General features: G+C 40.2%; 1 protein-coding gene across 1 annotated transcript in view; it reads right to left on the bottom strand.

Moving 5' to 3' along the window:
* Nucleotides 1-17346, bottom strand: part of TBC1D22B (TBC1 domain family member 22B) — a 74382-nt gene that overhangs the window by 55613 nt on the left and 1423 nt on the right. Inside the window, exon 2 of the mRNA XM_016955379.4 lies at nucleotides 7390-7446. Coding sequence (XP_016810868.1) covers nucleotides 7390-7446 — 57 coding nt within the window. The remainder of the gene's footprint in view (nucleotides 1-7389; nucleotides 7447-17346) is intronic.

Here is a 17346-nt window from a genome sequence, read left to right as displayed (position 1 = left end):
AACAGGTGCTGACTTCTGAGAAAAATGAAGGCCGTTAACCAGCTGAGGGGTGGGTACCAGGGTGTGTGTTGTATTTTTCTTCATACCCTTTTTATGCATTTGAAGGTTTTCGTTTTATATATATATATTTTTTTGTTTGTTTTGAAAAGGAGCCTTGCTCTGTCACCCAGGCTGGAGTGCAGTGGTGCGATCTAGGCTCACTGCAACCTCCACCTCCTCGGTTCAGGCGATTCTCTTGCCTCAGCCTCCTGAGTAGCTGGGACTACAGGCACGCACCACCATGCCCAGCTAATCAGGCTGGTCTCAAATTCTTGACCTCAGGTGATCTGCCCTCCTCGGCCTCCCAAAGTGCTGGGATTACAAGTATGAGCCACCATGCCTGGCCAGTTTTCATTATATTTTTGAAGCAGATAATGATTCAATATATATTTGAAGTAGATTAAGAATTGGAATTTACTCAAATGAAGACTTGCCAATAGAAACTGGGAGGACACTTTCCAACACAATGAAGAAGAAAGAAGGGAGAAAAGGTTGTCATTCCCCATGACATAAAGACATGAAATTCAAGGCAGACCATTTTGAGGCTGCTAGAAATGATTTTAAGGATACCTAGCCCACAAAACCCCAAATTCAACCAACCAATTTAAAAGTCAGCTCTGTCCTGAGGAAAGAGGCTTTCGTGGAGGAAGGGGTTGGTTTCACCTAGAAAAGGGGAAGAGTCTGAGGACAAAACAAGGTTGGTGAGAACCACCCACAAGAATGAAAGAGAAGGCTGGGCGTGGTAGCTCATGCCTGTAATCCCAGAACTTTGGGAGGCTGAGACAGGCAGATCACCTGAGGTCAGGAGTTCAAGACCAGCCTGACCAACATGGTGAAACCTCATCTCTACTAAAAATACAAAAATTAGCCAGGTGTGGTGGTGCACACCTGTAATCCCAGCTACTCAGGAGGCTGAGGCAGGAGAATCACTTGAACCCGGGAGGCAGAGGTTACAGTGAGCCATAATTGTGCCACTGCACTCCAGCCTGGGTGATAGAGCAAGACTCCATCTCCAAAAAAAAAAAAAAAAAAAAAGAAAAGAATGAAACAGCAAAGCAAGAAGTGAAAGGTACTTTGGGTTACCACTGAGAGAAGGCAGAGAATCCACAGACCAGGAGCAATAAACAATGATGGGTAAATTTAAGGCTTTGAAGCTTTTCCATGTTTACTACTTATGCTATCTCCAGAGGAGATACATAAATTCACAAATAAATACACATAAATATTGGCTACTCACTAGCCATATTCATACATATTCATAATATTCATAAATATTGAATACTCACCAGACCCTATGCTAAATTTTAATATATACCCATTTTCTTATCTAATGCCCATTAATAATCCTATGAGGTGGGTATTTTTGTTAGTCCCATTTACAGATGAGGGAACTGAAGCCTACTGAGATCATGAGCAGGCAGTGAGGTCTGGGCTCAAATCCAGGTCTACCTGACTCCTGGGCCAGCATGTGCTACTAACTACTTACTTTACCTTGAAAAAAGCAGCTAAAAAGAAGAAAGTCAGGGCCTAGAAGGATCTGTAGCCTAGGAAGAGAAGTCGCCAAGTAAACCGAGCCACATACCACTACAGCTATAATTCTCCCCAACTATACACAGCCAAAAGCCCAACTCTCACACCCTGTAGGAAAAAAAAAAATCTCAACTTGTAGGAAAAGACTTAGGTCTGACACACATAGCCTATTCTGAGTAGACAGGAAAGAAGCCACATCTAGGCATGGGCTCCTTGTAAGAGAAATGTCACCCCTTTCTGTTGACCCCAGTAGTTGCAGCAAAAAGTTAATCCAGGTAACTCCAGCTGGGGATGCCTTCGGTTTATATACTCCATTTAAACACAGTCCCAAGTAGTTTACACTTAACTCAATGTAAAAGAATGCCACAGTGTGGCTTGAAGTCTAACCAAGATTATTTATTATTATTATTATTAAGATGGATTCTCGCTCTGTCTTCCAGGCTGAAGTGCAGTGGTGCAATCTTGGCTCACTGCAATCTCCGCCTCCGGGTTCAAGCGATTCTCTTGCCTCAGCATCTTGAGTAGCTGGGATTACAGGCACATGCCACTACGCCCAGCTAATTTTTGTATTTTTAGTAGAGACAGGGTTTCACCAATGTTGGCCGAGATGGTCTCGAACTCCTAACCTCAGGTGATCTGCCCACCTTGGCCTCTCAAAGCGTTGGGATTACAGGCGTGAGCCACCATGCCCCACCCTAAACAAGATTATTTAAACACAACTCTATCAAAGTCACAACCAAACTGGCCTCTGACGAACACCTTCACCATACCTCCTTACAACTGTACGATAAATTATAGTTTAGAAAGCACCTTTGCAGATACCTCATGCAATCCTCACAAATCTGTGAAGTGAGTCTTACTATCTCTATTTTATGAATGAAGAAACTAAGGCTTGGAAAGTTTCAGTAATGTGCCCAAGGTCATGGAAATGGTAAGCGGCAAAGAAAAAGAGATTTAAGAAGTGCAGGGAATACTAAAAATTTCAAAAACCTAATAAATGGCACATTTGACTTGGTAAAGTGTTTGGTGATGAGTACCTTAGTAACACAAACACCTAAGGATATGTTGAAAAAGAGTGGCCACAGGTTACACTGGTTAGGAGTACAAAAGATCAAGCATTCTGTAATTTGATCATACTACACTGTCTTACTAATACGGATGTTCTACTTAACAGAATTTTCTAGAAAAATGTTTGACACTGACAAGTGATGTGAAGTGGAGAAATTTAGTAACAATCAAATAAATCCAGATATCTTAGTAACTAGTGTGGCTCCATGTGAACTAGTTCTATAACTTGGAATTAGGACCTAGCATACTTGAGCATCAATTCAAAAAACAATAAACTTAGAAGCTTGTCATACCATCAAGTGGCCAATGGAGCTGCTCAGCAATGAGACTAGCTTTATCTGAGCTATAAAAATTACTGCAGGCAATAGTATCACTAATAGTAATCATTTGGCAAATTAAAGTCAATATACATGGACAGGGAACGACTTACTGTACTTGTGCAGTTTAGATGATTGAAGACCCAATGTAAAGGCTTCTGCTGCGATGTGTATTAACCACACAGTAATTAATGATGGGCTGAAGTGGAACGATAATCATGTAGCAGAGAAAGTCATAAAAATGTCCTAACAAAGGTACTAAAATAGAGGTGATAATTGTTTTATGGCAACAATCTGAAATTGTAAAATGGTCTGGTGCAGACGTAGACGCGGCCCCATGTTGTAAAATATCAACATCAAACCACCACATACATGAAAAAGGGAACCAATTAATCCAGTGACAACTAAACTCCTCCCAAATTGTAAAGCTAAGTAATTACTCCTATTGAAAGCATGACTGAAACTCTGCTGAAAGATCAGTGAAAATATTCATGATTGTATATCATCAACAGGTGAGAAAACAATAGTATATAAAGTTTGCCTTGGCAGTTTGGGATATGGAAATATTCCTGAAGATCTGTCCTAAATACAAAATTAGGAAAAGCTCAGTTGATGATAGGTGCAGACAAGGTATGGTGATCTTGATCAAAACATAAAATGGACACTACACTCAGTGCCTTATATATGAGTGGATGAACAGCTTTATAGGTTAGCCACGTGTTTGTCAAAGGTTGTGCTAGAACAGATCTATTACCAGTCAATAACTCCTGGTTGTGACCAGAATGGTTGTGGTTACATGTAACATAATTCTCAACTATGATCCTTAAATCCCAAGACCACGATGTAGGTCTAGGCTGTTGTCTTTGCTATTCTCGTTTTTTTTTTTTTTTTTTTTTTTTTTGCCTCGGGGTTACGAGTCGGCTGCTATAGCTTTCAGAATCACACTCACACTACCACATTCAAACGCAGGAAATGTGAGTGGCAGCAAAAAGAGGCTTTCTTCACAGAACCGTCTCCCATTCTGATCAAAAGAGAAAATCTTTCCAAGAACCCTCCCCCAGGAGACTTTCTTTGATTGGCCAGAACCAATGAGATGAGACCAGTCTATGCCAGTCACTGGGATTACTAAAGAATTATCATGAAAGGTTTAAGCCAATGTTAATACCTCCCCTAAGTGCATTGTTGCTTACTCAATATCTGAACAAAATTACGGTTCTTGAGCATGAAAGAAGCAGGCACAGGGAAGACTATCAGTTAGGTAACCAGTAATGCCTGCCTCACTGGCCAACAGACCAGAAAGTCGATTCTTGATAAAACCAAAGAATAGTAGAATTCATTCTATTTAATGGGACGATCACACAGATATCACAGAAAACATGCTCCCCTTAAGAGCTAACAGCCAGGTGCGGTGGCTCACCTCTGTAATCCCAGCATGTTGGGAGGCCAAGGCAGGCTGATCACTTGAGTCCGGGAGTTTGAGACAAGCATGGACAACATGGTGAAACCCCATCTACACTAAAAATACAAAAATTAGCCAGGCATGGTTGCCCATGCCTGTAGTCCCAGCGACTGTGGGCGAAGTTGGGGGTGAGGCATGCGGGAGCTAAGGCAGGAGGATAGCTTCAGCCCAGGAGGTCAAGGCTGCAGTGAGCCCTGATCGTGCCAGTGCACTCTAGCCTGAGCAGCAGCGCAAGACTCTGTTTAAAATAAAAAAAAAAAAAGGCCGGACACAGTGGCTCATGCCTGCTATCCTAGCACTTTGGGAGGCCGAGGCAGGCAGATCACTTCAGCCAAGGGGTTCAAGACCAGCCTGGGCAACATGGCAAAACCGTGTCTCTACAAAAAGTACAAAAATTAGCCAGATGTGGTGGCGCACGCCTGTAGTCCCAGCTACTAGGGAGGCTGAGATGGGAGGCTTGCTTGAGCCCAGGAGGCGGAGGCTGCAGTTAGCCAAGATCACACCACTGCATGCCAGCCTCAATAGAGCGACCCTATCTCAAAAGAAAAAAAAGAAGACCTAACAAAAGGGGCAAACCAAGGAACATTAAAGAAAAGCCTGCTGTTTAAGTAAATGAGACAGTTTCATACCTTCATTCAATAAATATTTACTCACTGCCTACTATGTGCCACATGCTGTTCTAGAGGCTATGGGTACAGTAATGAACAAAACAAAGTCCCTGCTCTCAAGAAATCTATACAATAGTGGTTTCTGATTTAAAAAAAAAAAAAAAGCATGCACCTTGCAGACAAGAACAGCAGTCATGCTTCCTCAGTAATTCAGAAGACTGTGCCTTATACATACACCGAATCGCAAAAAGAACAAGTTGGTAGAATTATAGAAAGTGCACTACACATTCAGCTAAGTTATTTTTAAATTTTTTAAATACTGATAATGCATATTTGATATAGCATTCTTCTAGGTATTCAAAATACTTTAATGTATATTATCCTTTTTTTCTTCTCTTTTTTAAAAAACCACTTTATTTATATATTTAGAATAGTTTTAGGTTCACAGCAAAATCCAGAGGAAGGTACAGAGATTTCCTATACAATCCCTTCTCCCACACAGGCACAGCCTCTCCATTATGAACATCCGCCACGACAGTGGTACATTTGTTACAAGTGATGAACCTACACTGATACATTATAATCACTCAAAGTCAGTAGTTTGACTTAGGGTTCACTCTTGGTGTTGTACATTCTGTGGGTTTGAACAAATGCATAATGACACATATCCACCGTTTTTTGTTTTGTTTTGTTTTGCTTTGTTTTTTGAGACAGAGTCTTGCTCTGTTGCCCAGGGTGGAGTGCAGTGGCTTGATTTCAGCCCACTGCAACCCCTGGCTCCCAGGGTCAAGCAATTCTCCTGCCTCAGCCTCCGGAGTAGCTGAAATTACAGGCGCCCGCCACCAGGCCCGGCTAATTTTTTTATTTTTAGTAGAGATGGGGTTTCACCATGTTGGCCTGGCTGGTCTCAAACTCCTGACCTCAAGTGATCCGCCCACCTCCGCCTCCCAAAGTGCTGGGATTACAGGCATGAGCCACTGCGCCTGGCAGTATCCACTGTTTTTATAGTATCACACAGAGTAGCTGCACTGCCCTAAACATCCTCAGTACTCTACCTATTCATATCTCCCCTCAACCCCACCCTTTGGCAACTGATCTTCTCACTGTCTCCATGTTTTGCCTTTTCCAGAATGTCATGTAGTTGGAACCATAATTGTACATTATCTTTACTTCCCTATTGACTGTGAAGGAAGAAAGGGCAGCTACTAATACACAGGCCCCAGGAAGATGAGAACCTAGGTCTGTATCTCCCTAACCATTCAGCTTTCATTACAAACAACAACTTTCCCAGAAACTAGTCTCTAAAATTAAGCACGCCCCCAAATAGAGGCCAAAGTTCTTAGAAAATCTCTGAAGGTGACCTATCCCCTCATTTAAATTCACTATGGCTCAGTGATGGTCCATGAGAGAAAGATGGGATAAAGGGATAATTGGGGGTATGGATACACAGCCACACATCTTGGATTTAACTAGAGTCTCTGTTGCGCTTGAAAATAATTTATTAGAGTTCTAGTAGACAAATAGCCTCCTAAATAGCTTTTATTTATTTATTTTTATTTTTATTTTTTTGAGACGGCATCTCGCTTTGTTGCCCAGGCTGGAGTGCAATGGCATGATCTTGGCTCACTGCAACCTCTGCCTCCTGGGTTCAAGCGATTCTCATGCCTCAGCCTCCCAAGTAGCTGGGATTACAGATGCCTGCCACCAACCCAGCCAATTTTTGTATTTTTAGCAGAGACAGGGTTTCACCATGTTGGCCAGGCTGGTCTTGAACTCCTGACCTCAAGTGATCCACCTGCCTCGGCCTCTCAAAGTGCTGGGATTACAGGCGTGAGCCACCATGTCCAGCCCTAAATAGCTTTTAACTCTACTGTACATATGCCTGGGTCTCTTTGAGTGTGTCAAAGGGAAAGAGGAACTAAAGAATGCCAGCCTACAGTTATATTCTGTTGCCCTAGTTCTCATAGTAAAAGTGAGGAAAAGGTGGCAGACCTACCTATATTCAGAAGCAGTGAGCCTCAGAAACCAGATCTCCTGCTAAAAGATCTGGAGGTCATCAATGTTCTGGTTTCAGGGACAACATTTAATCAATAAAGACCTTTTGACTATTCTCTTTTGACCAAAGAATCCAATACCAAACCCTACATATACCAGTTCCCAATATAGGAAAACACAAAATCTCTAATGGGAGTTAATTTCCCATTTAGCAATGGACCATTTGGAAGTAAGAACATTGCTCATCTCCTGGTCCAAAATAGGGCAGAAGAGAAGCTAAAAAATGTCAAGGTGGAAACTGTCATTTCAACAAAATAGGGGAGGGTATGGGGTGACAGCAGTAGATAGATAAAAGGAAAATGTCTTGACTTACTTTTTGGTGAGCCGTGGGTCAAGAGGAGGATGCTGTGCTCCATATACAGGCTGAATGCTAAAAGCAAAAACAAAAGGAAGAAATAGTTAGTTTAGTTAGGAAACTAAATATGTTGGCTGAGTGCCATCTGCATCACAAAATTGGATGAGACTTTGATAAATAGGTTATCTCTAATAACTGTACTCAAGCCATCCCCCAAAGAGAGCAATCTACCCGTTAAAAAAATATATTTGATAATGTTCATTTTCCCTGGTGAAGTTTCAGTGCCTTACACACCTGTCAGGATGTCCTATGTGTAAAGAAGGCAGGATGGAAAGGTAACGGGCTTTAGAGCTGGAGAGAGCAGAGTTCAAATGCCAGTTCTGGCACTCAGTACCACCATGAACTTCCAGCAAGCTTTTTGACTCCTTTGAACCTGTTTTCTCATCTAAAGTGGGAATATTGCCTAATTGAAAGGCTCACTGGGCTAAAAGACAGTGAAGGGTGACCTAAGGAACTCACACACTGCAGGAGGGGTATAAAGTAACATAATTTGGCCATATCTAGGAAGAATGAAATATGCATACCCTAAGACCCAGTATTTTCACTCCCAAATATGCATCTTAAGATAAATATATACATATAGGTATTAGGAGATATATATAAGACTATTCAAAGCACCATGGCTCGTCTTAGCCCCAGACTAGAAATAACCCAAATGTCCATCAATAGTGACGAGAAATCAATTGCAATATGTTTATATAGCAGAACATTATACACCAATGATAATATATGTGAAGCAGGGCTTCAAGTAACAATGTGGATGGATCTTACAAATGTCATGTTGAACCAATGAAGTAAAGCATAAGAATAAATACTGTATGATTCGACTTACATAGACTTCAAAAACTGACAAAAGTAGTTTCTACTGTTTAGGGATGCATGCAGAGTAATATTATAAAGAAAGAAAGGAGTAAATGACATAAAAGGATATAGTTCTCTCTGGAGGAAAGAAAGGAGAAGACAGCAAATAGACACAGAAGTTTCTGGGGTGTTCACTTTGTGATTATTCATTAAGCCATCATACCACACATTTGTGCTTCATGTGCTTTTTGGTCATGTATCACAATTAAAAGAAAATGAGCTGGATGGGGTGGCTCACAACTGTAATCCTAGCACTTTGGGAGGCCAGGGCAAAATGACTGTTTGAGCCCAGGAGTTCGAAACCAGCCTGGGCAACAAAGTGAGACCCTGTTTCTACAAGAAAATAAAAAATTAGTTGGGCATGGTGCTGCACATCTGTAGCCTCAGCTACTTGGGAGGCTGAGACGGGGGGATCGCTTGACCCCAGGAGGGTCCAGGCTGCAGTGAGCACACCACTGCACTCCAGCCTGGACCCTGTTGGAAAGGAAAGGGAAGGAGAAGGAAGAGAAGAAAGAAAATGAGAATAAATGACTCAAGAATAAGTATATATCAAGCCAAACTATTGTTTAAGTATAAAAGTGAAAAAAAACTACTTTTCAACATGTAAGAACTCAGGGAAAACATGTTCCTTAACACCTGTCTGAAGAAGCTGTGAGAGAACAAATTTCAACTAATCATGAGATGGAGAAACCATGGCAAAAGGATTGGTGGAGAGCCCTGAACAGATCCAACCTTACGACTAGGTCTTACATTTGAGGCAAAGAGAATGTCAAAGTAATATAATTGGCAAATGTTAAAAGGAGGAAAAAATGGACAAATGAAGTGCATTGACCTCTTCCTCTTTTACTGACAGGGCTCAGAAGATATTTAAAGCAGATAGCTCAATTTGCAAATCTATGTCACTACCTGTTTAACATTAAATCCTAATGTAGATTTGCAAATGTTAATAGATGAATATGTATGTTTTACGACAGAAAATAAAACCAAGAAAAATAATATAATCAACTAGAAGCAGGTGGGAAGAGAGGGGTGAGGAAATATACTTACTAATTTCATCATTGCTCATGGTAGGGAGCCAACGGGTACTGTCTGAAGAAATATGGTATAAAGTTACACTTATAAACACAATCACTAGAATAAAAAGATCAATCTTCCAAATTATCAGTATATATATATATATATATATATATGCCCTCCCCTCAAAAGCAAGCACAGTCCACATAGTAAAAGATTTTTTTAAGAAGAAAATATTTTTAAAAGGCCAAGCATGGTAGCTCACATCTGTAATCCCAGCACTTTGGGATGCTGAGGTGTGAGAACTGCTTGAGGCTAGAAGTTTGACCAGCCTGAGCAACATGGCAAGACCTTGTACCTACAAAAAATTTAAAAATTAGTCAACTGTGGTGGTGCACGCTTGTAGTTCTAGCTACTTGGGAGGCTGAGGTGAGAGGATTACTTGAACCCAGGAGTTTGAGACTACAGTGACCTATCATCGTGTCACTGCACTATAGCCCATAAGTCCTTATCTCAAAAAAAAAAAGATGAAAATATTAAAAATTTAACTAAATAACTAAATATATCAGTTATTCCAATAAATATAAAGGAGCTAACTTACCTATTAAAATAGAAAGGATAATTACCAACAGGAAAGTAATTAAATAAATTACAGTACATCTTTTAAAAAGAAGGAGGCAGTTCTGGCCAGGTGCAGTGGCTCACGCCTGTAATCCCAGCACTTGGGGAGGCCAAAGCAGGCAGATCACCTAAGCTCAGGAGTTCAAGACCAGCCTGGCCAACATGGTGAAACTCCATCTCTACTAAAAAATACAAAAATTAGCCGGGCATGGTGGCAGGCGCCTGTAATCCCAACTACTCAGGAGGCTGAGGCGGGAGAATGGCTTGAGCTGGGGAGGCGGAGGTTGCAGTGGGCCGAGATTGTACCACTGCACTCCAGCTTGGGTGACAGAGCAAGACACCGTCTCAAAAAAAAAAAAAAAAAAAAAGAATGAGGCAGTTCTATATTCACTGACATGAAATAAACTCAGACATTAATTGAAAAAAGATGCAGAACTACATGTATGACACCATTTTTGTAAAAATCTTTAAAATAGATACATGCATTTTATGTGTGATTAGGTCTATGTATCTGAAAGAATATCAGAGTATCTGAAAGAATACAAAAGACACTGGTAGCAGCAGTTTGGAATAGGAACCAGATGACTGGAAGATGATGGGACACCAAAGAGACTTAGTTTTCACTGCAAACCCTTTCTGATTTAGTATCATGTACAAGTATCACCTTTATAAGAAATAAGCGATCTTGAGAAGGTTAGAAGGTTTAAGTGGGATGATATGTCGAAAGCCCTTTAGCACAATTCCTAGAGGGTGGTAATGCTCATTTAATGTTAAGCAGGAAGTGACGTAGATTTGCAAATGTTAGAACACTACCCAGCAAACACTCAGTGCCCAAGAAATGTTGATTTTCTTCCTCCCTCCCATTTTTATAATTTAATTCATACTCAACATTTAGAAATTGAAACAAGCTTACCAAATACTTGTTTCACATAACAGAGGTGATCCTAAAGGATGCTTTTAAATAAAAATATAGCCAAATCAATCACTTTCACATTGATTCCTATTAAGATTTCAGAGGAAATCTTACGTATAATCTTTAATTTATGAATACAGTCCCTACTTCTTTAGCTATAAGAATCTTTACTCCCTAAACCTCTCTGGAAGATTAATAAGTAATGTGTAAGCAAACTATTACATATATTACTACAGAAATACAAACTTTGAAAACAATACTAATTGATGTGTTTAAAGGGTTTCCTAGGCAGAGAGAAAAAAGAGGAATCAAAGAGTAAAGGGAAAGTTCTGCTGAGAGAGGAAGAGGGTGTTAGACACCCCCACCGACCACGGGAAAAAAAAAACCCAAAGGGCTACTGATATGCACATTAGCAGCTGCAAATAATCTAAGAGTACACCTGAATTCTTCAAGCCCACAAGCCCTCCTCACAATAAAATATAAAATCAGAGGATAAACTGCAGGAAGATCTCAACAGGCCGGTTAGGTAAGGTGACAGGGTAGAAAAATAAGAGATGGTCCTTAGATCCCCTCCTTAAAGAAGTATTACCATCTGCCAGTAACCCATGCAGAAGAAAAGCAAACCTAATTTGTGCAGGCTGAAGGGCCAGAGGCCATCAATTACCATCTAGGAAAGGAATCTTAAAATCACAGTAGACTATTTTTTAAAGCTGTCAGCCCAAGGTGCTGGCACAGCCAGGAAGGCTAAGATAAATGATGGACTTCATCAGCAAAGGTATCAGGGCCCAAATTGAATTTGTTAACATATTCTTGAACTGAACCATGATGTATCTAAAACTGGAACGCTTTGTATAATAAATCAGTTTATTGCAGCTTAAAAAAGACAGGCAAGAAGTTAGAAAAGAGAAACCGAGATGATCACAGAGACTAAATGGAGATAGACCAGAAGAGCCCAATGATTAAGGTGCTCAATTTCCTGACATTTATAATTCACCTATCACTGTCTGTACCATCCCTACTCCTTCCAAACCCAAACTCAGCTCTAAGAAAGACTGATCTCCACTCCACCTTCCAAACTTATTAAACCCATTATTAAATAAGGCTCTTTTCCCTACTTGGAATGCTTTTCTATTTTCTACATCCCTTTTCAAAATTGTATCCATCCTGCAACATTCTCTTCAAATTCTACACCCCTCATGAAACTTTCCATACCCCTACCCCCAGCATCTACTAACTCATGTCTTCTCTAGTTCCCTAACATACATAAATTAGGGCTTATATTACTTTTTAAAAATAAACTAGATTTAGATCATAATACAAGACACAATCAGAGCTGGGCACTGTGGCTCACGCCTGTAATCCCTGCACTTTGAGAGGCCGAGGCAGGCAGATCACTTGAGTCCAGCAGTTCGAGACTGGCCTGGCCAACATAGCAAAACCCCATCTCTACTAAAAATAAAAATTAGCTGGGCTTGGTGGCACACACCTGTAATCCCAGCTACTCAGGATGCTGAAGCACAAGAATTGCTTGAGTCTGGGAGGCAGAGGTTGCGGCGAGCCGAAATCGTGCCATTGCACTCCAGCCAGGGCAACAAGAGTGAAACCCCGTGTCAAAAACAAAACAAAACAAAACAAAACAAAACAAAACAAAACACCCTGGCATACCCCTCCCTCCCTTCCTAGGAAGCCACTCTATTGGATCTGGCATTTTTCACACTCATTTTTATATTTTTATTTTCTATGTATGTATCCCTAAATAATGTATGATTTTGCATGTTTTTTAAACTTTATATAAATAACATCACACTGTAAATATGACTTATTTTGACTCTAAATCATGTTACTTTAAATTTTACTTAATTCCAAGGCTAACTGGCTGATCTCTCCAACACAAGTTAAAACAAAACAAAACAAAACATTTGCTCTAACACAAGTGAAAAAGCATTTAATTGACATTTTCAAACACAAAGAAAAGTACAGAAAATGATATAATAAACATCCACAAACCCACCACTCTGATTTACAAATGTTAACATTTGTCACATTTCATTTAAGAAAAAAAGTGCTAGGCCGGTAATAGTGGCTCACGCCTGTAATCCCAGCACTTTGGGAGGCCAAGGTGGGTGGGTCATGAGGTCAGGAGATCAAGACTATCCTGGCCAAAATGGTGAAACCCCATCTCTACTAAAAATACAAGAAAATTAGCTGGGTGTGGTGGCACGCATCTGTAGTCCCAGCTACTCGGGAGGCCAAGGCAGGAGAATCGCTTGAACCCGGGAGGTGGAAGTTGCAGTGAGCGGAGATCGGGCCACTGCACTCCAGCCTGGCAACAGAGTAAGACTCCATCTCAAAAAAACAAAACAAAACAAAACAAAAACAAAGTGTTAGACTACTGATGCCCCAATTGCAGTCCCTAGTCCTGTTTCTTCGCTTCCCAAGAGATAACAATTATTCTGAAATTGGAGGGAACTCCTCCCATCTGTTTTTATACCTCTACATATATTCACAGATCCATAAACAACACACAGTATTTTCTATGTTTTTAAACTTCACATAAAAGACTGCACATTGTACATATCTTTCTACATCTTGCTCTTTGCATTCAACAATGTGTTTTCACCCAATTCCACTTTTAAGTTTGTCTGATTACAAATGTAACATATGTTTAGTGGAAAAACCAGAAAGTCAATCATACACAGCATCTTCTCCAGGGGAAGCCATGATGCCAAGCAGATTTTTTAGCTCCTAGAAAGCCATAGTGGTGCCATATCTTTTTCTGTAGCCCCCTTGCCACCTGGCAGAGCATGACACATACCAGCAGGCACTTAACAATATTTAGTAAGTGAAGATTAGATCTCTACAAAACCTAGGCCTCCACTTAAGCTAGACCTAAAAACCAGAGGTTAGTTAACACACTGCATCTCAAAGAAATCACACCACATACGCAGAGAAAAGAATGCCATGGAATATACTGCCACGCAGACAAAATGGAACAAAAGTTCTGATTAACCTCCGTCACTCTCTTTAATAAAACCAACACCATAGAATGTATTGACATAGCTGTTTTGCCTAGTTGAAACAGTGCAAACATCTTGGTAGGAAAAATCAACAGGTGTTTGTTTAGCACTGATAAAAGAGCTAGCGCAAATATGGGAAAAAGACCTATCAAATTTAAATGCCAAACGTGTTGGCAACTGATGTAGGTTCACACACTCACTCCACATTAGTCTTCCAGAACAGGTGATCTATGCTGTTTCAATGACAATTTAGTATCTTCTAGTCACTCACCCTACCAGTAAAACATCTCCAAGCCAAGAACAAGTTGTAATGTACCTGCCCAGACAGGCTGTGACTTTTACACTAAGTCTCCTATCAGATTCATTATTATTTTAGGATTGGCTTCAAGTTCTTAACTTGGCCTTTCTTTCTAACAACGAAGGGCCTGGAAGACTCAGGTAATTTCAGTTTTGGCCAGACGCAGAGGCTCATGCCTGTAATCCCAACACTTTGGGAGGATGAAGTGGGCAGACAGCTTGAGCCCAGGAGTTCATGACCAGTCTGGGCAACATGGCAAGACCTGTCTCTACAAAAAATACAAAAATTAGCCAGGGCTGGGCACGGTGGCACACACACACACACACACACACACACACACACACTGACCAAAGCTTTTTTTTTTTCCCCCATAGGTTTGTGCCACCAAGCCCAGCTAATTTTTTTGTGTGTTTTTAGTAGAGACGGAGATTCACCATGTTGGCCAGGCTGGTCTCGAACTCCTGACCTCAAATGATCCACCCGTCTCAGCCTCCCAAAGTGCTGGGATTACAGGTGTGAGCCACCACACCCAGCCAGATCAAAGCTTTTCAATTTCAGTTTCAAAAACTGAAGCAAGGAGAGAAAACAAAAATGATAGCTACTATCATCGTAACTATCCTTCTTATAATAGCTAATATTATTGTGTACCTCCTAACCAATTATTACGTACTATCTCATTTAATCCTCATAACAGCCCCATGGAGCAGATACTCTGTCCCTATTTTAGAGATGGGGAGACTGATGCATTGAGAGGTTAATTAAATCCCATAAGATCACATAGCTAGAAAGCAGAGCTGGGATTTTAACCTAGGCAGTCAGATTTCAGAGCCTGCATTTTTTTTTTTTTTTTTTGGAGACAATCTCTTGCTCTGTTGCGCAGGCTGGAGTGGAGTGACGCAATCTCAGTTCACTGCAACCTCCGTCTCCCAGGTTCAAGAGATTCTTGGGCATCAGCCTCCTGAGTAGCTGGGACTACAGGCGCACACCACCAAGCCCAGCTAATTTGTATTTTTAGTAGAGATGGGGGGTTTCACCACGTTGGCCAGGCTGGTCTCGGACTCCTGGCCTCAAGCGATCCACCTGCCTCAGCCTTCCAAAATTCTGGGATTACAGGCCACCACACCTGCCAAAGCCTGCAATGGTACAGATTGCCTCTTATCTTCTAGGCATTAATACAATGACCATTTGATGTGCTAAGTACATGGGGCTCATGTGAATAACTGAGAGAACTTAAAAGATGCTTAGTTCCACCAAGTTACTACATGACCCAGCAATTCCACTCCTATTTATCAGCAGAAGAATAGAAAATATATATCCAAACAAAAACCTCTGCATAAATGTTCATAAAAGCATTAAGCACAATAGCCCAAAAGTGAAAACAATTCAAATATCCATCAACTGATGAATGAACAAAATGTGGTGTATCTATACTATGGAATATTATTCAGCCATAAAATGCAATGAAGTACTGATACATACTACAGCGTGGACAAGCCTGAAATCACTGTGCTTAATAAAAGAAGCCACTCACAAAAGGCCTCAGATCATATTACTCCATATATATAAAATGTCCAAAAGAGGTAAATCCACAGAAACAGAAAGTAGATTAGTAGTTACCAGGGTCTGGAGTGGAGTGGATGGGGAGTGACTGTAAACAGGTATGTAGTTTCTTTTCAGGATGATGAAAATGTTCTGAAATTAGTGGTGATGGTTGCACAAAACCATCTATACTATAAATGAATATACTAAATACCACTGAATTGTACACTTTAAAAGAGTGAATTTTATGGTATGTGAATTATATCTCAATAAAGCTGTTATTTTTAAAAAGAATGTTTCGTTCATTTGCAACTTCTTTTATTTAATAAAATTTCTATTTGTTGTCACTAAGATTGTTGGATCATGATCAGACAAATGGAAAGAACCCTGTCATCGCTTTTATTTTTCACCTTTCAATTTGCAAAGAAGAGTAAACTAGTTTCATTTCCAAGTTTGCATGCATCCAGTAGAGTCATTTCTGTCATTTCCCCACCCAGGAGAAAGTTTTTCTTCTCTAAGACCGAAAGAGTACAGATGCAAAAGTTCTTGAGAAAATGCCCTAACATGTTCTTTAAACCAAAGTACCTTTCTATCTAAAAGAAACTTAGTTTTCTCCCATGACCAGAGGCTCGTGGGCTTCACTGCTAAAAGCACACAGCTGAACAGTATTTCTCTTTACCAAGTAAGGTACTAAAAACTATTATGAATTGTGAAAATATTTGAATACCTTAAAACAAACAACGAAGACAATGAGCTGGGGTAAGGATCTGAGTAACATTATTTTAAATGTTTACTTGCTGTAATAATGACAGCAATGTTAATAACTACTGTTTTTTGAGCAACTATAATGTGCTAAATAAACACTGTCCTAGGTTCCTTACAAATAGGGTATTTCACTTAGTCCCCACAGTGACTCTGAGGAAAGTATTTTTATTTCTCATTTCATAGGTAAGGAAATTGAGGCCTAGAAAGATTATTTGTCTTGGTCACACACACAACAGAGCCCAAATAGTAACCCAAGTCTTTCTGAACTCGAAAGTTCTCTATTTCTCTATATTCTTCAAAATGAAAAAGGAATCCAGAAACTTGAAGAAACTGAAAAGACTTCTCTTCCTATCTCAGAAAAGTAGTGCTTTAAAAAAGTTGACTGTTCTTATAGCCAAATACAGGAAATATAGGAAAAAAAGATTGTTAATAGCAACCAGCAGTCAGAAGGCACAGAAGCCCATGCCACGTCCCACATCTCTTACATTGCTTCCTGATACAACAGTCTTCCTATTGATTCTGATTATAATCTTAGGATGTCAAAATTTAATGATCTCACTATGGAAAACCCCAGAAAATAGCAGTTAGCACAACTAGAGAGCTCACTAGACCAGGAAGGAAAAGGAATCAGTTGGCAGGAAGTGTGCTTACCTAAAAACACAGAACATCTTTAACAGTAATATTAACACTGTTAAGTCCACAGCACTTTAATCTGAAGTTATTTTTGCATTCCTTTCTATTACTTTAATAAGTATTACTAAAAGCTGATTTCCACCCTATTCTCCATATGTCTACTAGAATCCTTAATAAAATAAGACTCTTGGTGGGGCATGGTGGCTAACGCCTGTAATCCCAACACTTTGGGAGGCCAAGGCAAGAGGATCACT

Source organism: Pan troglodytes, chromosome 5 (assembly GCF_028858775.2).
Source record: "Pan troglodytes isolate AG18354 chromosome 5, NHGRI_mPanTro3-v2.0_pri, whole genome shotgun sequence".
NCBI lineage: Eukaryota > Metazoa > Chordata > Mammalia > Primates > Hominidae > Pan > Pan troglodytes.
This window is presented reverse-complemented; position numbering and strand designations above follow the sequence as displayed.